At 47.6% G+C, this 17,608-nt stretch overlaps 1 protein-coding gene across 1 annotated transcript in view; it reads left to right on the top strand.

The window, feature by feature from the left end:
* The first annotated feature begins 3,959 nt into the window (after positions 1 to 3,959).
* Positions 3,960 to 17,608, top strand: part of LOC137158942 (low-density lipoprotein receptor-related protein 2-like) — a 39,147-nt gene continuing 25,498 nt past the window's right edge. Inside the window, exons 1-10 of the mRNA XM_067556980.1 lie at positions 3,960 to 4,056; positions 6,284 to 6,397; positions 8,897 to 9,016; positions 11,288 to 11,515; positions 12,968 to 13,081; positions 13,214 to 13,333; positions 13,791 to 13,916; positions 15,910 to 16,116; positions 16,613 to 16,781; positions 17,217 to 17,385. Coding sequence (XP_067413081.1) covers positions 3,993 to 4,056; positions 6,284 to 6,397; positions 8,897 to 9,016; positions 11,288 to 11,515; positions 12,968 to 13,081; positions 13,214 to 13,333; positions 13,791 to 13,916; positions 15,910 to 16,116; positions 16,613 to 16,781; positions 17,217 to 17,385 — 1,431 coding nt within the window. The 5' untranslated portion in view covers positions 3,960 to 3,992. The remainder of the gene's footprint in view (positions 4,057 to 6,283; positions 6,398 to 8,896; positions 9,017 to 11,287; positions 11,516 to 12,967; positions 13,082 to 13,213; positions 13,334 to 13,790; positions 13,917 to 15,909; positions 16,117 to 16,612; positions 16,782 to 17,216; positions 17,386 to 17,608) is intronic.

Raw genomic sequence — 17,608 nt, 5'->3', positions numbered from 1 at the left:
CATGAAGGTCAGCAGGTGCTGTGTGGGCAGGTGAGGGGACAGGCATCCAATTTACTCTGCAGCATATTCTTTCAGGTCACATAGCATGGAAGCCTCCATGGCACTGAGAGCTGGGGCAGAGTACTTGAGAACTACAACTGCTAGAAATGTTCAGAGAAAACCATTGTCTGGCATTTGCTGACTATTCTGTACTCACTCAAACACAGAAATAGAACCTGAATTCATCCAGGTCCCAGCAGGGCCTCTCTCAGCCTTGGACTTTTAACATAGATACAGGCCAGAAAGGACCACTGTGATCATCTAGGCTGGCCAGCTGGATAAGACAGGCCATAAAACTTCCCTGACATAATTCCTAGAGCAGATCGTTTAGAAAAACATCCAATCCTGATTCAAAACTTGTCAGCAATGGAGAATCCCCCACCACCCTTGGTAAATTGTTCCCCGTGGTTAATTGCTCTCACTGTTAAAAATGTATGCCTTGTTTCTTGTCTGAATTTGTCTAGCTTCAACTTCCAGCCATTGGCTCATGTTATACCTTTCTCTGCTTGACTGAAAAGCCCATTAGTAAATATTTGTTCCCCATGTAGTTATAATGTAAGCAAGTCACCCCTAAACCTTCTCTTTCAGAAGTGAAATGAATTTGAGACTATTTCACTAGAAGGCAGGTTTTCTAATCCTTTAATCATTCTTGTGGCTCTTCTCTCTCATCCTTCTTGAATTGTGGACGTAATATTCCAGCCGTGGTTGCACCAGTACCAAATACAGAGGTAAAATAACTTCTTTACTCCTACTTGAGATTCCCCTGTTTATGCATCTCAGGATCTCATTAGCCCTTTTTGGCCATAGTGTCTCACTGGGAGATGATCATCCACACACCCACCCCAAAAACTTTTTCAGACTCACTACTTCCCAGGATGGAGTCCCCCATTCTGTGATCATGGCCTACACTCTTTGTTCCCAGATGAATACATGCGCATTTAGCTATATTAAAATGCATAGTGTTTGCTTGTGCCCAACTCACCAAGTGATTCAGATTGCTCTGAATCAGTGACCTTTCCTCTTCATTATTTACCATGCCCCAATTTTTGCATTGTCTGCAGACTTTGTCAGTGGTGATTTTATTTTTTCTTCCAGGTCATTGACACAAATGTTAAATAGCCACTCCATTATCTTGGCTTGGATTGATATGCAATCAGGCCTACAATTACCAGAGTTATCCTGTTTACCCTTTTAAAAAATTGTTACAATATTAGTTTTCTTCTAGTCTTCCCCAGTGCTCCAAGACTTATTGAAAAGCAAAATTAATGGTCCAGTGAGCTCCACAATCAGTTCTTTTTAAACTTATGGATGCAGGATATTGGGTCCTGCTGATTTGAACATGTCTTCTGTTTAACATCAGCCTGAGATACTAGTGGAATGGAAAGAGTGTTATCCCCATATGATGAGATTGCATCATCCATTTTTCCCCAAATGCAGAAGAGAAATATTTATTGCACACTTCTGCCTTTTCTGCATTATTATTGATAATTTTACCATTTCTGAAAAGTTCCAGAGGGGTAGCCGTGTTAGTCTGTATACAGCAAAAACAACAAGAGTCCTGTAACACCTTAAAGACTAACAAATTTCTGCATAAACTTTCGTGGGCTGCAACCCACTTCGTCAGATGCATGAAATGGAAATCACAGATAGGAAATATATATATACATAGAAGGGTGAGAAACAACAAGGGGAGGGCAAGTGCTAACAAAGTCAATTCAGTTAGAGTAGATGAGGCCTATTCACAACCATTGATTAGAAGGTGAGAATGTGTGAACAGTGACAATTACTTCTTGTACTTCTTGTAATTTCTATATAGTAATAGACCAATACCATTGGCAGGATTCTTTTTGTTCCTAATATATTTTTAAAACTCCTTCTCATTGTCCTTAACTCTGCTGGCTATAGAGTTCTCTTTGTGTCCCTGGCTTCCCTTATCGATTTTCAACAATTCCTAACTTCTGATTTATATTCATTAGTATCAACTTCTCCTTTATTCCATTTGTTATATATTATTTTTTACAGCTGCTTTCACTTCCTCTTTAAACCAGGATGTCTTTTTAACCAGCACAGCCTTCTTCCTCAATTGTGGGATTGTGGCTTTTTGGGCATCGAGTAAGGTGGTCTTGAATGATTCCCAGTTATCATCCACATTTCTGATTAAATTCTTCCTCCTAGCCGATTTGGCTTATAATTGTTTTCAGTTTTGTGAAATTGGCCCTATTAAAGCACCAAGTATATATATTATTGGTCTGGCCTTTATTCTACTTGCACATGATAAATGTGACCTAGACATGATCACTTGTACCTAAGCTACCATTAACTTTGGTTCTGTGATCAGTGCCTCTTTATCTGTTAGGACAAGGTCTAATAAAGAATTCCACTGTGTTGGCTACCGCACTTTCTGAGTTAGGAAATTGTCATTTATAATATTTAGTGTGGCAGGATACCTCCTTTGTCTCACTGGCCTCAGTATTTCTCTTGCGGGTGATGGGGAGCTCTGGCATAAATCAATCTGACTCCAGAGGATTTTTTTTCTTCACTCTGGTTTTGTTTTTCTCTATTTATATGTGGGCTTCAGGGTAGGCCCAAGAAATTCTCCTAAGCAAAACAAAATAAACCCCCAAACTCACAACACAAACAGAAATACTTTTCCTTCCCCCCTCTCCAGGGTGTTGCCTCACTATGCTTGCTCCTAGTTGCCAGTCCTTCCCCAAGCAGCTGTTAACTCTCAGGGCTATGTCTACACTACCACTTACATCAGTATAACTTATGTTGTTCTGGGGTGTGAACACCAACACAATCCTCGGTGTGGACAATGCTATGTCGGCGGGAGAGCTTCTCCCATTGGCATACAATGGCTATACGAGACCCTGGCAGAGACGTGATATTGGGAGGGCACAATGTAAAGGGGAGGACACGTGACTTCCCCACGTCACCTCTGGGAGGAACCTCCAGCCCCACCCCTCTGGGCCAGGCTAGTCAATCCCGTCAGTCCCTGGTGGGCTGGAACCAACCTCCGCCTGGGGAGACTCACAGCACCAGTGTCTCCCTGGAGCTTGTGGGCACCTCAGCAGGGGAGGTGCGGGGGGCGCGCAATGCCCCTACCTCCAGCCATGGCCAACAGCATGAGACACTGGGCACGATGACAGTAATGAAGCAGCATGATGCCTTGTGACCTGCACCTGCCTAGGGAACAGGCCTCAAGAGTGGCCTCTAATTATGGATGCCCATCTTTAACCACCTGTTTTCAGAGGCACTGGCATTACAGGCACAGCTGTATGTCAGCCAGACAGGAAGGAGCCCCTGGCATGGGTGGCACAGCTGTTGAGAGAGCCCCTGGCACTGCGGGCACAGCTGTACGCCAGCCAGGGGCAGGACAGGAGGGAGCCCCTGGCATGGGGGGCATGTGTTGAGAGAGCCCCTGGCCTGGGAACGCCAGTCCCGGGGCAAGGCAGGGCAGGGCAGCCGAGAGCCCCTGTCATGGGAAGCACAGCTGAATGCCAGCCCAGGGCAGGACAAGAGGGAGCCTCTGGCACGGGTGCCACAGCTGTACACCAGCTGGGGGCAGGGCAGGTGGGACCACCTGGCACGGGTAGCACAGCTGAACGCCAGCCCAGGGCAGGACAGGAGGGACCACCTGGCACGGGTAGCACAGCTGAATGCCAGCCACACTGGAGGGAGCCCCTGGCACGGGGGGCACAGCTGTACGCCAGCCCGGGGCCGGGCAGAAGAGGAACGAGCCCCTGGCGCCTGGCTGGAGCCCCACGCGCTCTGCCCGCGCCCCGCGCTCATCTCTCCGCGCTGGCTGGGGGCGGCTGCTCCCTCGGCCGGTGATTGACGCCGGCTGCCCCCCCCCGCCGCCCAATGGGGGCTCGGTGCCGGGTATAAAGCCCTGCCCGGAGCCTTTCTCCCCGTGCTCCCTTCTGCCGCCTGCTTCGCGCCGCTCCCGCACCATGGGGCGCACCGCGCTCCGCCTGCTGCTCCTGGCCGCCGCCTGCGGCTCGCTGGCTGGCGCAGGTGAGCGGGGCCGGGCCGGGTTGGGTTGGGTTCCCGGGCGGGGCGGGGGGTTCCCGGGTGTGGGGCGCGCGGCGCGCTGTGGCTGGGGTAAATTCCTCTCTAGCGGTGCGGGGCCGGTCCCGGGTCTCCCGACCTGGGCGGGTCCTGGCCTGCCCCTAGCCCGGCCAGGCAGTGGGGCGCTGCTGTCTTCCCACTCTCATTCTGGGCCGTCCGGGCAATGCTCAGTTAGATGCCGGGCCGGGCCTGGGCTGGGCGCAGCTCGCTGTTTAAGGCTTGGCTTGCAGTAGGGCTGGGGTAGCTCATCTGCCGGCTTAACTGCCCGGGGCGTCGACTGGCTGAGTTCAGGTGAGCTGCCCCTGCTCCTCCTTTAACAAGGCTCTGGTGCCAGAGGGAGATGGTCAGGCTCCGGATGCCTCCGTGGGGCAGGGTTGAATGCGGGGAGGGGGGTTGCTTTTAACTTTGCATCGTTGGTTGTCTAATGTCAAGGACCCCTGAACCACACTGTGATAAGGGGCTGTGAACCAAAAGTAAAAAGACTTGGTATCTGCTCCAAACTAGTGTGTTCCTGAGATCCTGCAGTCCCAAATGGGCATGGGGGATGCATCTCGAGTGCTCTAGACCAGTGGTTCTCAACCTATGGTCCAAGGGGGCCCCCCACAGGCTGTCTAAGGGGTTTGTGGTAGACTTAACTGACTGAACAGAACTATTCAGGCTTAACTCTGTGTGGGTAACAGATTTCCAAAGGGGTCTGTAAATGAGAAAAGGTTAAGAACCACTGCTGTAGTGTATGGTTGGGCAAACTGGAAGCAGGGACCTTGCTAAGCCCCTCCAACCTGCCTAAGTCTTGGTGGCATGTCTCCAGAAGGAAAGAATAACCCTGCCTCTGCCTTCTTCCTGCCTCACTCCTTGCAGTAGCTGCTGGAGGGAGGCTAAGTTGCATGTGCCTTCCTGCCAGGATCAGTCCCTCAGATGTGCAAATGGGGATAGCAGCTGCACACTGCCTCTTGTGGTGCTGAGGTGTTAACAAGGAGCAGCTGTCTCTAGTCAGTAGCCCTAGCTAGACTATGTTAAGGTGGTTATTGATATAATGGGCAGCTGAGCAGTCCCTCATTTGACTGCTATTGGAATGCTACTAATCTTTAGAATGGGAGGCACCTACCTTGCCCTGTTCCTGTTACTCTTGGAGTGACATAGCACTGGCAAGGTACTGAAGGTCCAGTAACACAACTGGTGACCAAGAGACTAAAGTGGGACAGCAGAGATGTGAGAAGAACACTCTCAGCTGGTAGCCAGTATGACCCACCATCTTGGTGTCTCTTGTATCCTGCTTCCAGGCTCAGAAGGTTCTATCCTGTCTACCTCTGTAGGTTCTCTTGGGTTGTTCTGTCTGGGATGGGTTGGGACTGATCTGGGCATGGCCCCACAACAGAGTGTTAAGGGCCCTGGGTGCCACCTTGAGCAGAAGAGGAATATTTCTTCATACTTGGGTGTCTGCTGCTGATGGCCATTGACTCTCAGAGGTGCTAGCATACGACCTACCTCACTGGGCATCATCATGGTTGGGCTTTAAATCTCTAATCCTGACCGGACTAATAGTCCAGAGAACACAATCGGACAAGGTTGACTCTTGTGAACATTCCCTTTATCTGCAATACCTACTCTAAATTAAATCATCAAGATGATGATGGAGGCTTCTATCCATTCCAGCTCGTAGCTTCAGCAGAGTGTGTTGGCAGTGGTGTACCAAAGGGGGAGGGGGGCAGGTGCTGGCTTGGGGGTGGGAGGGGGTGCTGGGACAGATCTTCATGACATGCAGTGGGGGTGCACAGGAGGCTCTGAGGGGTGACTGCTGCCAGCTGCCCCTCAGCCTCCTGTGCATCCCCCCTGCAGCTTGTGAGGGGCTGGCCTGGCATGCCCCCTCCCCCCCCCAGGCTGGGAGTGGGTGAGGCCATCCCATCTGAGCTGGCGAAGGGCTGTGGGGCTGGAGTCTTGCCCTGTAACCAGTGAATGACCAATTGGTTTCCTTGCCACTTCACTGCTGCCTTTCAAATCAGCCCAGGATGTCCATCTTCTTTACATGCTACCAAGGGGTGCCCAATCTGACCTTCCCACATGCTCCAACAAATTGCTCCTATTGGAACAGTCACAATGGAGTGACTCCAGATTCTTACAGCTTGGCTGGCTGCCCCCACTCTGACTCTGCCCTTGTACATCTTTCTGCTTGCAGATGAAAGAAATTGTAATGCCTTGCAGCAGGCTGTGTGTGGCAAGAAATGTATTCCTTTCCTGTGGCTCTGTAATGGAGAAGAAGAGTGCCCAGATGGGACTGATGAGCATTGTGGTGAGTTTTGTGACTACTGTATTGACACCTTGTTCCTAATAGGTCACTAGAGAGGTATGATCTGCTAACAGAAATGGAACCCATGGGCTCCATTACAAATCACAACAGCTGTAAGAATGAGGTTTCTGGCTCTAGTCAAACATTGAACTCATGGAGAAGGAAGGCTCTTGTCAACCTTCCTATAGAGTGAAGGGCTTTTATACTGACCTAAAATGCAAAATCCCACTGGTTTTAACTAACACCACTGTGTGTTGGGGGGAGGTCTTCAGAAGGCTAAAATGAAACTCCTCTCGTGTGAAGAGGTCTCCTGCTATGCCGTCTCAAACTATCACATCTAATTCATTCTTGGACTAGTATCTAGCAGCCTAATTACTGCTCTAGTCATAAAACTAATAGTAGCTGTAATCAGAGTCCAGAACTTCTTGACTGCACCTGACTAACTTGAGATTCTGGCATGAAAAGATAAATAAGATTGTGGCAAAGGAGGCTTTGAGATTAAGCTCTTGGTAATGGGAATGAGTTTCTAGCTGAAGTGGCTAGGAGCTAAAAGCTGTGATGGACTACCATGTGTTACTGGTAGTTGGGTTCTGTCCAGGCATTGTGTAGCACTTCATGCTCTCTAGCACCTGGAAACTAGACTAGCAAAGCTCTTGCCACTTGAGTCTGTAATGTCATTGTTCTGAGGATGCAATGAGAACACTGCAGGTTGTCACAATGTGGTAGCACTTACTTGAGGTTAGCTTTGCAAAAGCGAGAACTTGACCTGATGGTGCCCTTAATTGTAAATGGAGTAGGTCTCTTGTCCCCTGCTCGAAGGACATTCTGTAGTCCAGTGCACGCAGAGAAATAGCTCCTGCCCTGGCAAGCCTTTAAATACAAAGTGGTGCATGTGTGGATGGGAGATCAAATAAAATTCCATAGGCCTACTTAGGTAAGGATGGCTGTCAGAACTCTAATGCCAGAGAGGAAACTAAACATGCTAGCTTCAATTGCACTATATTGAATATTGACTGCAGTGGCTATATGATCTGTACAGGTTTTTGATGATGCCCTCTGTTATATACACACAGGCTAACCCCTGTGTCACTTTCCTCTCCAGCATTAAATGAAACTGGTCTCACAGCTAGTGCGAACTCTCAGGCAAGTGGCTGAAAGAATACTAGGAGTTCTATTGCTGTGCCATTCAGCTAGCTCTCACAACTGAGTGTTAAAACTTTAATCCAAAGAGCAATCAAAGGTAATTAGAGTTCAGCCAACTCTAATTCAGGAACAATTGGCTTAGTAGTAGTGGATGCCCAGTTGATGGGTATGTATAGTCCAAAATGTTAAACCTGCAGATCTTTACATGCAGCATCCCTGCATCACCAAAACATGGCCAGAAGGGGCAGCCACAATTATCTAGCATGACTAATGTGTGCTGAGCTCAGTGGGAGTGAAGCATACATGCTGACTGCAAGAAGTGGCTGCACATTTGCAAGATTTCCAATGAACTGGGTCTCCTAGCTATAGAAGCCTGCAATCCACAGCAGCTCCCCTACTCTACAAATTAGCACCATAAGGGTACTTCTTGGGTGAAGCCTTGTATTCTGAATCCGCTTCCCACTAAACACTCTATTAAAGCTTCCCTTCAGTGTGGAGAATAGACTAGTAAGTCCTATGTGGTTTTTGGCCAGCTGTCTGGGAGAAGTTGTATCTGGAACATTACTAGTTTTCACTGTAAATGAAACATCCTTGGGCTCCAAAACAAAGGACTGTTTCCACCATCTGCAAAAGCTTAAATCTAGCTTTCAGTAAGCCAGGTATATGAAATAGTGGAGTAGATCAGTTGTCTTGTGCTCTAAAAACATGTGCCTGTCCATATTTTTGATTTTGCTGTGGAAAGTCTTCACTGAAGCTTAGACTTTACAATGTAAATTTCAGGCCACAATATCCCTTGTCCTAAATGTAATGCCTGGGAATCTATTAACACAGAGGTTGCAAAGCTATTTACTAGGGTTACTTTAATCTCTAAAGTTGCCTTTTAAAAAAAGACTGTCAACAAATATTTACACCAAGACTTGCCATTTTTGATGTTTTGAAAACACAAGCATTGGCTGACATTTGTGTTCACCAGAAACTGGCTGGTAAACAGTTTGACTTAATTCTCATGTGATGGAAACTTCCCCAGAAATGGGATCTCTTCCAACCTTGGAAAACAATGCCAGAAATCTTCTACAAAAGTGTTTGATTTGTTGCTTTTGTATTTTGTAACCCGCTCTACTCATTAGACTAGCAATGGCTATCAGAGGAGAATGACTGGTGCAACATGGTGCTAGTAGTGTTCGTCTACCAGTTAAATGCTTGAAGTTTCTCCTTTCTCCAGGCTGGAAGGGTCAGGCTTGCCCACAGGCTAGCTGTATTTTACAATTGACAGGACAGCAATCATGCCTTGTGTTGCATTACTTTAACACCTGTGACATATCAACTTAAAACTTTTCCTCTTTCCTTCCTGCTATTCAGAAGCAGTATGTCGTGGTGACCCGAATACGTGGCAGTGTGACAATGGAAGGTGCATTTCTAGTAGTTGGCTCTGTGATGGTACCAGTGACTGCATAGATGGCTCAGATGAGAGAAACTGTGGTATGTATTACACTAAGCTTATCAATAGTATCTCACTGCCTCTAAGTATCTGGTAGTGATCTAGAGATGCAGATGGAGCATTTGGGAACTACTTGCTTTAACAGCAAAGATCTGACTACTGCATGCATGCTCAGTTGCAACAGACCTCTAGAGCTAGAGATTAACCAAGGTGTTCCTCACACTGAAATTCCTCCTGCAGAGACTGAGGGTTCTGAGTTCATGTTAAATAGCATGGCTGCTCCTAATGTCCAATGCAGAAGGGAGAGGTGTGTTTCTCTGTCCCTTCAATACTGGAAATCCAGACAAGTCTCTTTCTGGATTAGAGGGGCTATAGCCAATGTCTGACTCTCTGAAAATGGAATATGGCAGATATGCTTCCCCAGAAAGTGAAGTGGTGGCATAGGTGTCCAATATTCAGGGCAGTGAAGTTGTCGGTCTCTACTCTGGTCAGCAGAGCTGGTGCTTTAGAACCACTAGCTTTAACAGATTCCTCATGGGGAAAGTCCAAGACTGCAATTTCCTCCCTGAAGACCAAGAGGCTGCTCTTTACAAGCCATGCAACAGAGTCCAAACAGAGGGGGGTGGGTGTGTGTGTGTGTGTGTGTGTGTGTGTGTGTGTGATCACCTGAGCTTAGTATGAACAAATTTGACACTCCTCTCCCCATGTTACAAGTAAGCTGCTCCTTGGGTAACTTGAGTGTAGGCAAAACCCAACTCAATGGGTGACCTGATGTTTAGTGAACATTCTTTATTCAGTTAAAGAACAGTATTAAATTGCCCAATACTACTGTACTGGGTCGTCTTCTGAGGCTGACTTAGGATGAGTCTCTTAATGAAGGTGGATGAGCAAATTCACTTCTTGTATCTGACAAGACAACTGCATCCACACAGGACAGAGTAGTTATCTGTGGCTAAAAGGCCCAATCAAGGAGCTGAGCCCTGAAGGCAGGTAAATAGAATGAATCCTTAACACTAGCAACTCCAGCATAGGTGGTTCCAAATGTATCTGTCCTTCCTTGGCTCCAAACCAGTGAAGTCAAGACAGATGGCAACACATGTCCAAGCTATTGCAGCCATATTACATGGAAAGGACACTCCCTAAGAAGCTAAGCTTGGAAGCTGGAATGTTAAGAGCATGTACTTGGGATTGACCGACAATGCCCACTTGCAATACACAAGCAGTGCACAATGAGGTATATAAACTCAACATTGACATTGCAACATCTCAGGAAACAAGACTTGCAGATGTTTCTATCCAAGAGGCCAGTTATACCTTCTGGCAGGATAAAAGCCCTGAAGAAAATCATCTGCATGGTGTCAGTTTCACTGTTAAAAATAAGTGGGTAAAGCTCCTAGAAACACCTATTGGGAAGTCAGCATATTATCTCCCTTAAATGTCAGATTATCTGCTTTGTGAACATCATTAGTGCTCATGCACAAACACTCAAATCTAGCCGTGAGGGGAAGGATGTCTTTTACAACTTTGTAGCAAGTTGTTAAAAGAATACCATCAACTGAGCAACTTCTCCTTGCTGACTTCGATGCAAGAGTTGGCACAGAACTCATGGCTAATTGTCTAGGAGACTTTTGACCTTTTCCAGATGAATGAGACCAGCTAATGACTTCTATAATTCTGCACCCAAAACCAAATGTTTATTACCAATTCATACTTTGCAGGACAAGATTGCCACAAAGTGTCATGTTAACATCCACAATTAGGCCACTGGCACCGATTAGACCTTTTTCATTGTCAGGAGGAAAGACCTACCCTCTGTGCAGAACACTTGCACGTTTCACAGTGCTGATTGTGACGCTGATTGCTCTCTGATCATTAGCAAAGTGATTCCAACTAAAACTATATAGAGCAAGCCCAAAATCAACTGGGAGGGCTAGTTTGACCCATGGCTATTTTTAAAACTAAAGTCATGTTGCTCAAACATAATCCCTTACTCTGAGCTAACCTTTCAGAGTCTTCTGGGGTTGACTTACTTTGCCAGTGTCTAGAGTAACTAGATACTGACCTGTTTGGAGACTCCCCATAATGTTTCTGCCAAGGAAAACCTGAGCCTGACCAAAGTGCTGCTGAAGGATTCTTCCTCTCATTTACAGGTTAGTCTATATGAAATTGATCACTTGTCCACAGAGCACTGGACAGATAGGAGATAGCAAAGATTCTGCTCTATCCAATAAGCCACTAGTCTCAATACTCAATTTAAACCAGAGCTTAGTCTGTAATCTGTTCTTGTTGTAACCTGTGGTCTCTTATGATAGCTTGTGGAGACAGAAAAATTTCATGTCGGGGGAATTCTCAGTGTATCGATCCTTGGGAAATCTGTGATCTCCATGAAGATTGTGAAGATGGCTCAGATGAAGCAAACTGTCCCCAGAACCACTGTCTGCCAGGACAATGGCTATGTAAAAACAAAGTGTGCATTATGGAGGACTGGAAGTGTAATAGCATCAACAACTGTGGAGATTCTTCAGATGAAGAAATCTGTGGTATGTAACTGGTAATGGGACTCTCTTGATATGTACAAGAGTAAGCTAACTGGCCAACCACATGGCAGCTCTAATTTACCTCCATTCTATGCTGAATCGGTATCTAGCAATTTAAACCCTAGTGGCAATAAAACTCATAGCACACTTCATTTTGCTGTGAGGAGATCAGAAGGGAAAACTACCTAGCTGTGACATGTTCGCCTGATGAATGTGTCTACACAGCATCTGAGCTAATGGGAGTGAGCCTCCCATCCTGGGCTGATGAGATGTAGGCTAGTGCTCTAAAAAGAGCTGTACGTCATGCTTTGATGTGCAGCTTGAGTGGACTTGAGCTCAGGCTCTGAGGACTAGGGAAGGAGATGCTCTTCAATATCCAGAGCACTGTCTGAGCCCTGCTAGCCCAAGTCTATCTACTTGTGATGGGACACTTAATCCCACTAGTGCAGATGCTGTGTGGACACACCCATGGAGTCTGGGGAATAGGGGGAGAGGGAGAGTTTTCCACCATTCTAATGAAACCTTGCTAAGACTTGTAGTGTCAGTCCTGGCTATTGCTTAAGCCAGACTGTCTGGACAGCCTCTAAGGTAACAGGCATGTAATTAAAAAACTTATTAGAGCGACACACATGCATGTTTCTCCAAGTAGCCCTAGCAAGCTCCTCTTGCTAAGCTAGTCTAGTTCTAGTAAGAGATGAACAACCAACATACCCTAACCTGAAATGGAATTTTCACCACCAGTGTCTGAAACCTCATATGGAGAACTTCCATAAATAGCAGAGTTAGAAGGCCTGGTTCTCCAGAAGCCAAACTCCAGCTCTTACTCCATGTAGTAAGAATATGGAAATGGGTTTAGTCATCACAGCTGAGGTGCAACTTAATGCCCCACTCCATAATTATGAACTACATGTTGCTTTTCTTCTGAAGCAGATCCAGTCAGTCCTGAAGGACTGGTCTTGCCAGGTATTGCATCTGCATTCATGGTTTGCTTAGGATGTGAATGATCGGCTCATCTCCTTTGTCACAATCTGAAACCAGACTTGAGCTTCTGCCAGTCTGCTTTTCACAGCAATCAGTTGTAATGTCACCATGACCTAGCTGAGGAGTAAGCAGCAGGGGCGCACAGTTGAGAATTTTTCATGCACATCTTGCTAAATCAAATTTGTTTTCACTGCTCTAACACATTTTTCATTGACAATTCCCTGATGCATCAGGCCTCCTAAATACAAACTTCCTAGAAAGTATTGGCATAGCCTCAGACAGGAAATAGCTAGCATCAGAAACTGAAAAATGATCAGCTGGTCTTTAATAACACATTAAAATAGCATGTTCATCAAACCATAATTCTGGTTTGAGTCCTTAAGACAACATCACTGGAGAACATGGTAACAATTCTCACTTCTAGTGAGTGACGGCAGTAGCCAACCATGTCCTAACAATCTTTCTCTGATACAGCCCACTGCCCAGAAGGCATGATCCAATGTGATGAGGGGAAGTGCATCCTGGAGTCTCTAATGTGCAATGGAGCAGCAGACTGTCTAGATGGAACTGATGAACTCCATACTTGTGGTAATGTACAGCTCCATGCATCTCATTCTGTTCTAGAGCTCTTTGCAGACAGTAAACTGACAGAAGTATAAAATACTGTGAGGAAGCTTCTAACATGACTTCACATGTCAAGACTGCAATTTTTTTATGCAGGCAAGAACTGCTCTCTGAACAATGGAGGCTGCACAGAGAAATGTACTGAAACCAACTGGGGCGTGAGATGTTCTTGTAGTGCTGGATGGGCGCTCCAGGCTGATGGACAGAATTGTACTGGTATGGCCACATCTGCACTTGTTTTGAAAATCTCCTGAGGGGTGTGAGGGAGTCTCCAAAAGTAACTTGAGAGCATGTGCTCATCAACCAAAGCAGATTGCTATCTAGAGGTGAGCGGCAGGAAGTGATTGGACTCTGCACACTACCAGTCAAGTGTTCATATAGCCCTGAGAAATGAGTAGTCTGCCATCTAGGCAGGCAGCCAGCCAGTGGCATGTTAGTTAAACCATGCCCACTCAGTGTGACTTTGTCCCCTGTGGTGGTGGCCAGGCCACCAAAAGATAGTCTAAGTTCTTGGCTAAGAGCTGGGTCTCTTCTCTCTGGCAGTAGAGGCTCATGCATGAAGATCCAGAGGTCTCATGTTTCTGACAATCCACCCAGGGGCATTAGGGTTTGCCTGGCTTAATGAGGAGTCATTGTCACTCTGTTAAACTGAACTGCCATTTCCTTCTTACAGACATAGATGAATGTTCCCTTGTGTATAGTCCCTGTAGCCAGCTGTGTAAGAACACAATCGGTTCTTTTACCTGTGACTGTGTAAAAGGATACCAGCTCCATGCTGGTGCTATTTGTGAAGTTGCTGGTAAGTAACACTTGATAACTGGTGGTAGGGCTGTACTCCTCCTATTGTCAACTGAAAGCTGGGCTGAAACCTATGGAAAGTGTGTGGGTTTCTCATTGCTAGGAAGACTGCAGTAACAATTCTACCCCTTGGCTTGTCATAGTTGGTAACCCAGCAGTCTAGTGGATGTTGCAAGTGGCAGCTATGTCAAACTTACCTGGCTGACACCTCCACAAGGTGATGGAGACTAGCAACTTGAGCATAATTCCTGCCCCTTATAAATGCATCCATAAACTTGACTCTCTCTCTCTCTCCCAGAGAACCCTGTAGCAGCATACTGTGGGTCTCCAGTGCCTGGGGGCCATACTTACAATGGTGCCCCCAATCAGTGGCAGCATTCCACGGGGGGGGGAGAGAGAAGTGTCTGCAGGCCCATGTCCTGCTTCCCCCACTCCCGCTGTCAGTAGCAGCAGCATGGGCAGCACCCTGCCAGGGGGAGGGGGTGTGCAGACCCCTTTCCTGCTCTCTCCCTGCTGTGCACCCGGCAGCAGGCTCTGGTCCCCACGACTCCCTCCAGCTGCTGCACTGAGCACAAGGAAGTACGCCCTGGCTGCCTGTGATGGGGCAGCTCCTCCAAGGGCCTGGCTGGTACCCCCCAGGCTGGTCCTTGACAGCATGGCCGCCCTACCCCCACTCCCCGCAGTATGCCCCTGGAACCCTGTCTAAAATGTGCACATGGTCCTCCTTTGGAGGACTGGCTCATACTGGCCACCTGTCCTGAACAGGACTCAGTAGTAATCTGACAGCTGAGAGTAGGACAACCCCAGCTAAACTGGGGTTAAGCCTTAAACTAGAGGGCCTGTCAGTACTTAGACAGGCTCACTAGAGATCCTGGAAAACAGTTCTGCCATGCTTTAAATAGTAGCTTGGATTCTATACACAGCATCCAGCACAAACCTCTGCCTGGCTTAGCTATTGCAAACAGTTCTGCTAAATCCCATCAGGTAAGAGGAAATGAGGCATCTAGCTCTAATGCCAGAGGGGCAAACCTAATGCCTATGCAGCTGATTTGCAATATCAGACTCCTGGAACCAGACTCTAATCCTGGCTGTGGTGGCTAGGAAAACATTCTGCAGTCAAGGGACTGCTTTGTAATTTGCTCTGACTAGTTTTCTCTCACCTCCCCATGCCCCTTGGGTGCAACACCTGCCACTTACCTGCAGCAATTCCACCAGAGGTGGCTGCATTCCAGTGGATTTTTTTCAATAAAACAAGTCCTAGCAGTGCTACATGTTGCCATACTGAATACTCAGCCACTCAATAGGCTGTCTGCACCCACCCACCAAACTCCTAGCAAGACTGCTCTGGCACAGGTCTCATCTGGTCTCAGACAATCAGTTACACTATACCTGACCCCACAGCGGGGTGCTGCTGCAAGGTTCTCTATTGCATCTAGGTGTGGAGAGCCTTCCCCCCCCCCCCCCCCCAGCTGCCACCACCAGCTCAGGCAAGTGCTCCAAGCTTTAGGTTCCAGCCCTTGGTGTCCCCATAAACATGGCTGTATTTGGGGTAGTGGGAGACTTTTACTAGGGCTGCCAGTGAACAAGGTGCTACTGCCCTTGGTGCAACGTCTTGATCTTACAAGAGAGAGCCTTGCCTAGTCTCCAGAGCAGCCCAATGCTAGCACATTAAGATATTGTCGTCCTGGGTAAGTACTGCTGCCTTGTAGCCTCTGGCTGGGGCTACTGCTAACCCCTGCCCAGTTCTGGCCTTTCTCCAGCTAGCCACCTGTCTGCCCCTGGCCAGCTGCTCCTTGGCAGGCTCTGCTTCACTCCTGAGCCCACTCTTTGGTGCGCTGTGGAGGTGTCCAAGCGGCCCAGCTCATATAGGAATGGGCAGCACAGGACCCTCCCCTGGCAGGTCTCTCCCTTCTGGCTCAGAAGGGGTGGAGGGAAGGTGATCATGAGCCTCCTGGCTCAGTACAAGCATATGACCACTCTGTCTTCCGTTGCAGACAATGCTACACAAATCTTGCTGGCAGCTGGTCGAGACCTTGCCCTTCTGGATGTGAGAACTCATGCCTATCAGACCCTTCTCTCCACCAACACCACGCCTGATGCGATTGCTTATGATCTACTGAGGGAGGCTTATTACTGGGTGGATGAAGGAAAAAGTCTGCACGTCTATATGCCTGGGAAAAGCAACACATTACTCTACCCAGGTAAATGTCTGCCGTAAGGCACCCTACCCTCTTACGGGTGTCAAGGTTAAGTACGCTGCAATACCACATGATCTTTCTGTGAGGCTAGGACAGTTCACGCTCTCCCGATTGCTGCTTTTGGCTCTCAGGGCAGCAGGAAGAGCTTTCATGAGGCAGGAAGGCTGGTAAATTCACAACAAGCCGTGGCTTTTCCTACACAAGGCAGTTTCATCACCTGTTCTGCTAGGCCTAGCTGCACCACAGAACTTGGTTAGGAGAACAAGATGCTTTGTCCTAAAAGACACTAGTCAGGAACAATGGGGTGGTCTCTTCTAGCAGGGACCATGCTCCTGTCCAGTCATTCAAACAAGCCTCATCCCTCATCTGCCTCTAACACAAAGGACCTCTCCACTGGCCCACTGATTTCATGGGGTTTGTAGCTGCCTCTGGGCTCTAGGGGATTAGGGAGCAGGGACTTCATAGCTAATCATCCTCTCTCTCTCTCTCTCTCTCTCAGACGTCAGCAGTGTGAACAGCATATCTGTAGACTGGTTCACAGGGCAGCTGTACTGGGCCAGCAGCCACCCCCCAACCATCTGTGCTGGTCTAAGTGATGGCTCGGGCTATGTAAAGCTGGTAGAAAAGAACTTGATACCTGAGCAGCTAACTGTGTATCCAGAAAAAAGGTGAGAACCAGAAATGGGCAAGAACCAATCTAAAGCGGCCTAGATTTGTCTGTACAACCTCTAAGCTTCCATCTTTAGAGCAAGAATAAAGCATCCAAGAGGATGCTGGGAAAGATGTGTACAACTCTCTGTAAGAGTCCCACTAGTGTCTATTAGTGCTCTGCTTACTAAGCACCTTTTTGGTGTGATATGGCTGTTGGTAAAATGCTAACAGTGCAGCTGCAAGCACTAATAGGCAGTGCCAAGACAATCTGAAATGTGGTGAGCTATCTCCTTGGTAAAGGAACAACCCTATAGCTCTGCCAAGATATTACCTACCTGCAGGGCAAGCAGCCTCCATGTGCATCATGATTACCTCTGCATGCGAATGTCAACTAGCAAGCCAGAAAGCAATGCTGTGCATTTTTTAGTGTTGTCCTGTAATGTTCCCTGCAGATACATGTACTGGGTGAATCGTGGTGAGAAGGGCAGGACCCTGATAGAAGCAGCAGGAATGGATGGCTCTGACAGACAAGTGCTTGCTGTTGTCTCCATGGAAGATCCCTTGGGGCTGACTCTGGATTACATAACTGGCAGACTATACTGGATCAGCGAGTATAAGGAGGTACAGTGAAATCTCTAGCTCATGGTTACACTAACAGTGATGGACCAGCTCCACAAATAGCTGGCTGCCCCAGTGAGTTCAACCCTGGCAGGTCACTAAAACAGTGACTCCTTGGGCCTTCCACAGGCCTTGCTCTCTGGGAAAGGGAACCTGATCAGCTACCACTGGATGAAATTTCTAAACCTTGTTATAAGCCACCCTTCCAAAATCCTACTCTCCCAGG

This window comes from Emydura macquarii, unplaced genomic scaffold, assembly GCF_026122565.2.
Source record: "Emydura macquarii macquarii isolate MOO-44397 ecotype Brisbane River unplaced genomic scaffold, CSIRO-AGI_Emac_v2 contig_1790, whole genome shotgun sequence".
Taxonomy (NCBI): domain Eukaryota; kingdom Metazoa; phylum Chordata; order Testudines; family Chelidae; genus Emydura; species Emydura macquarii.
This window is presented reverse-complemented; position numbering and strand designations above follow the sequence as displayed.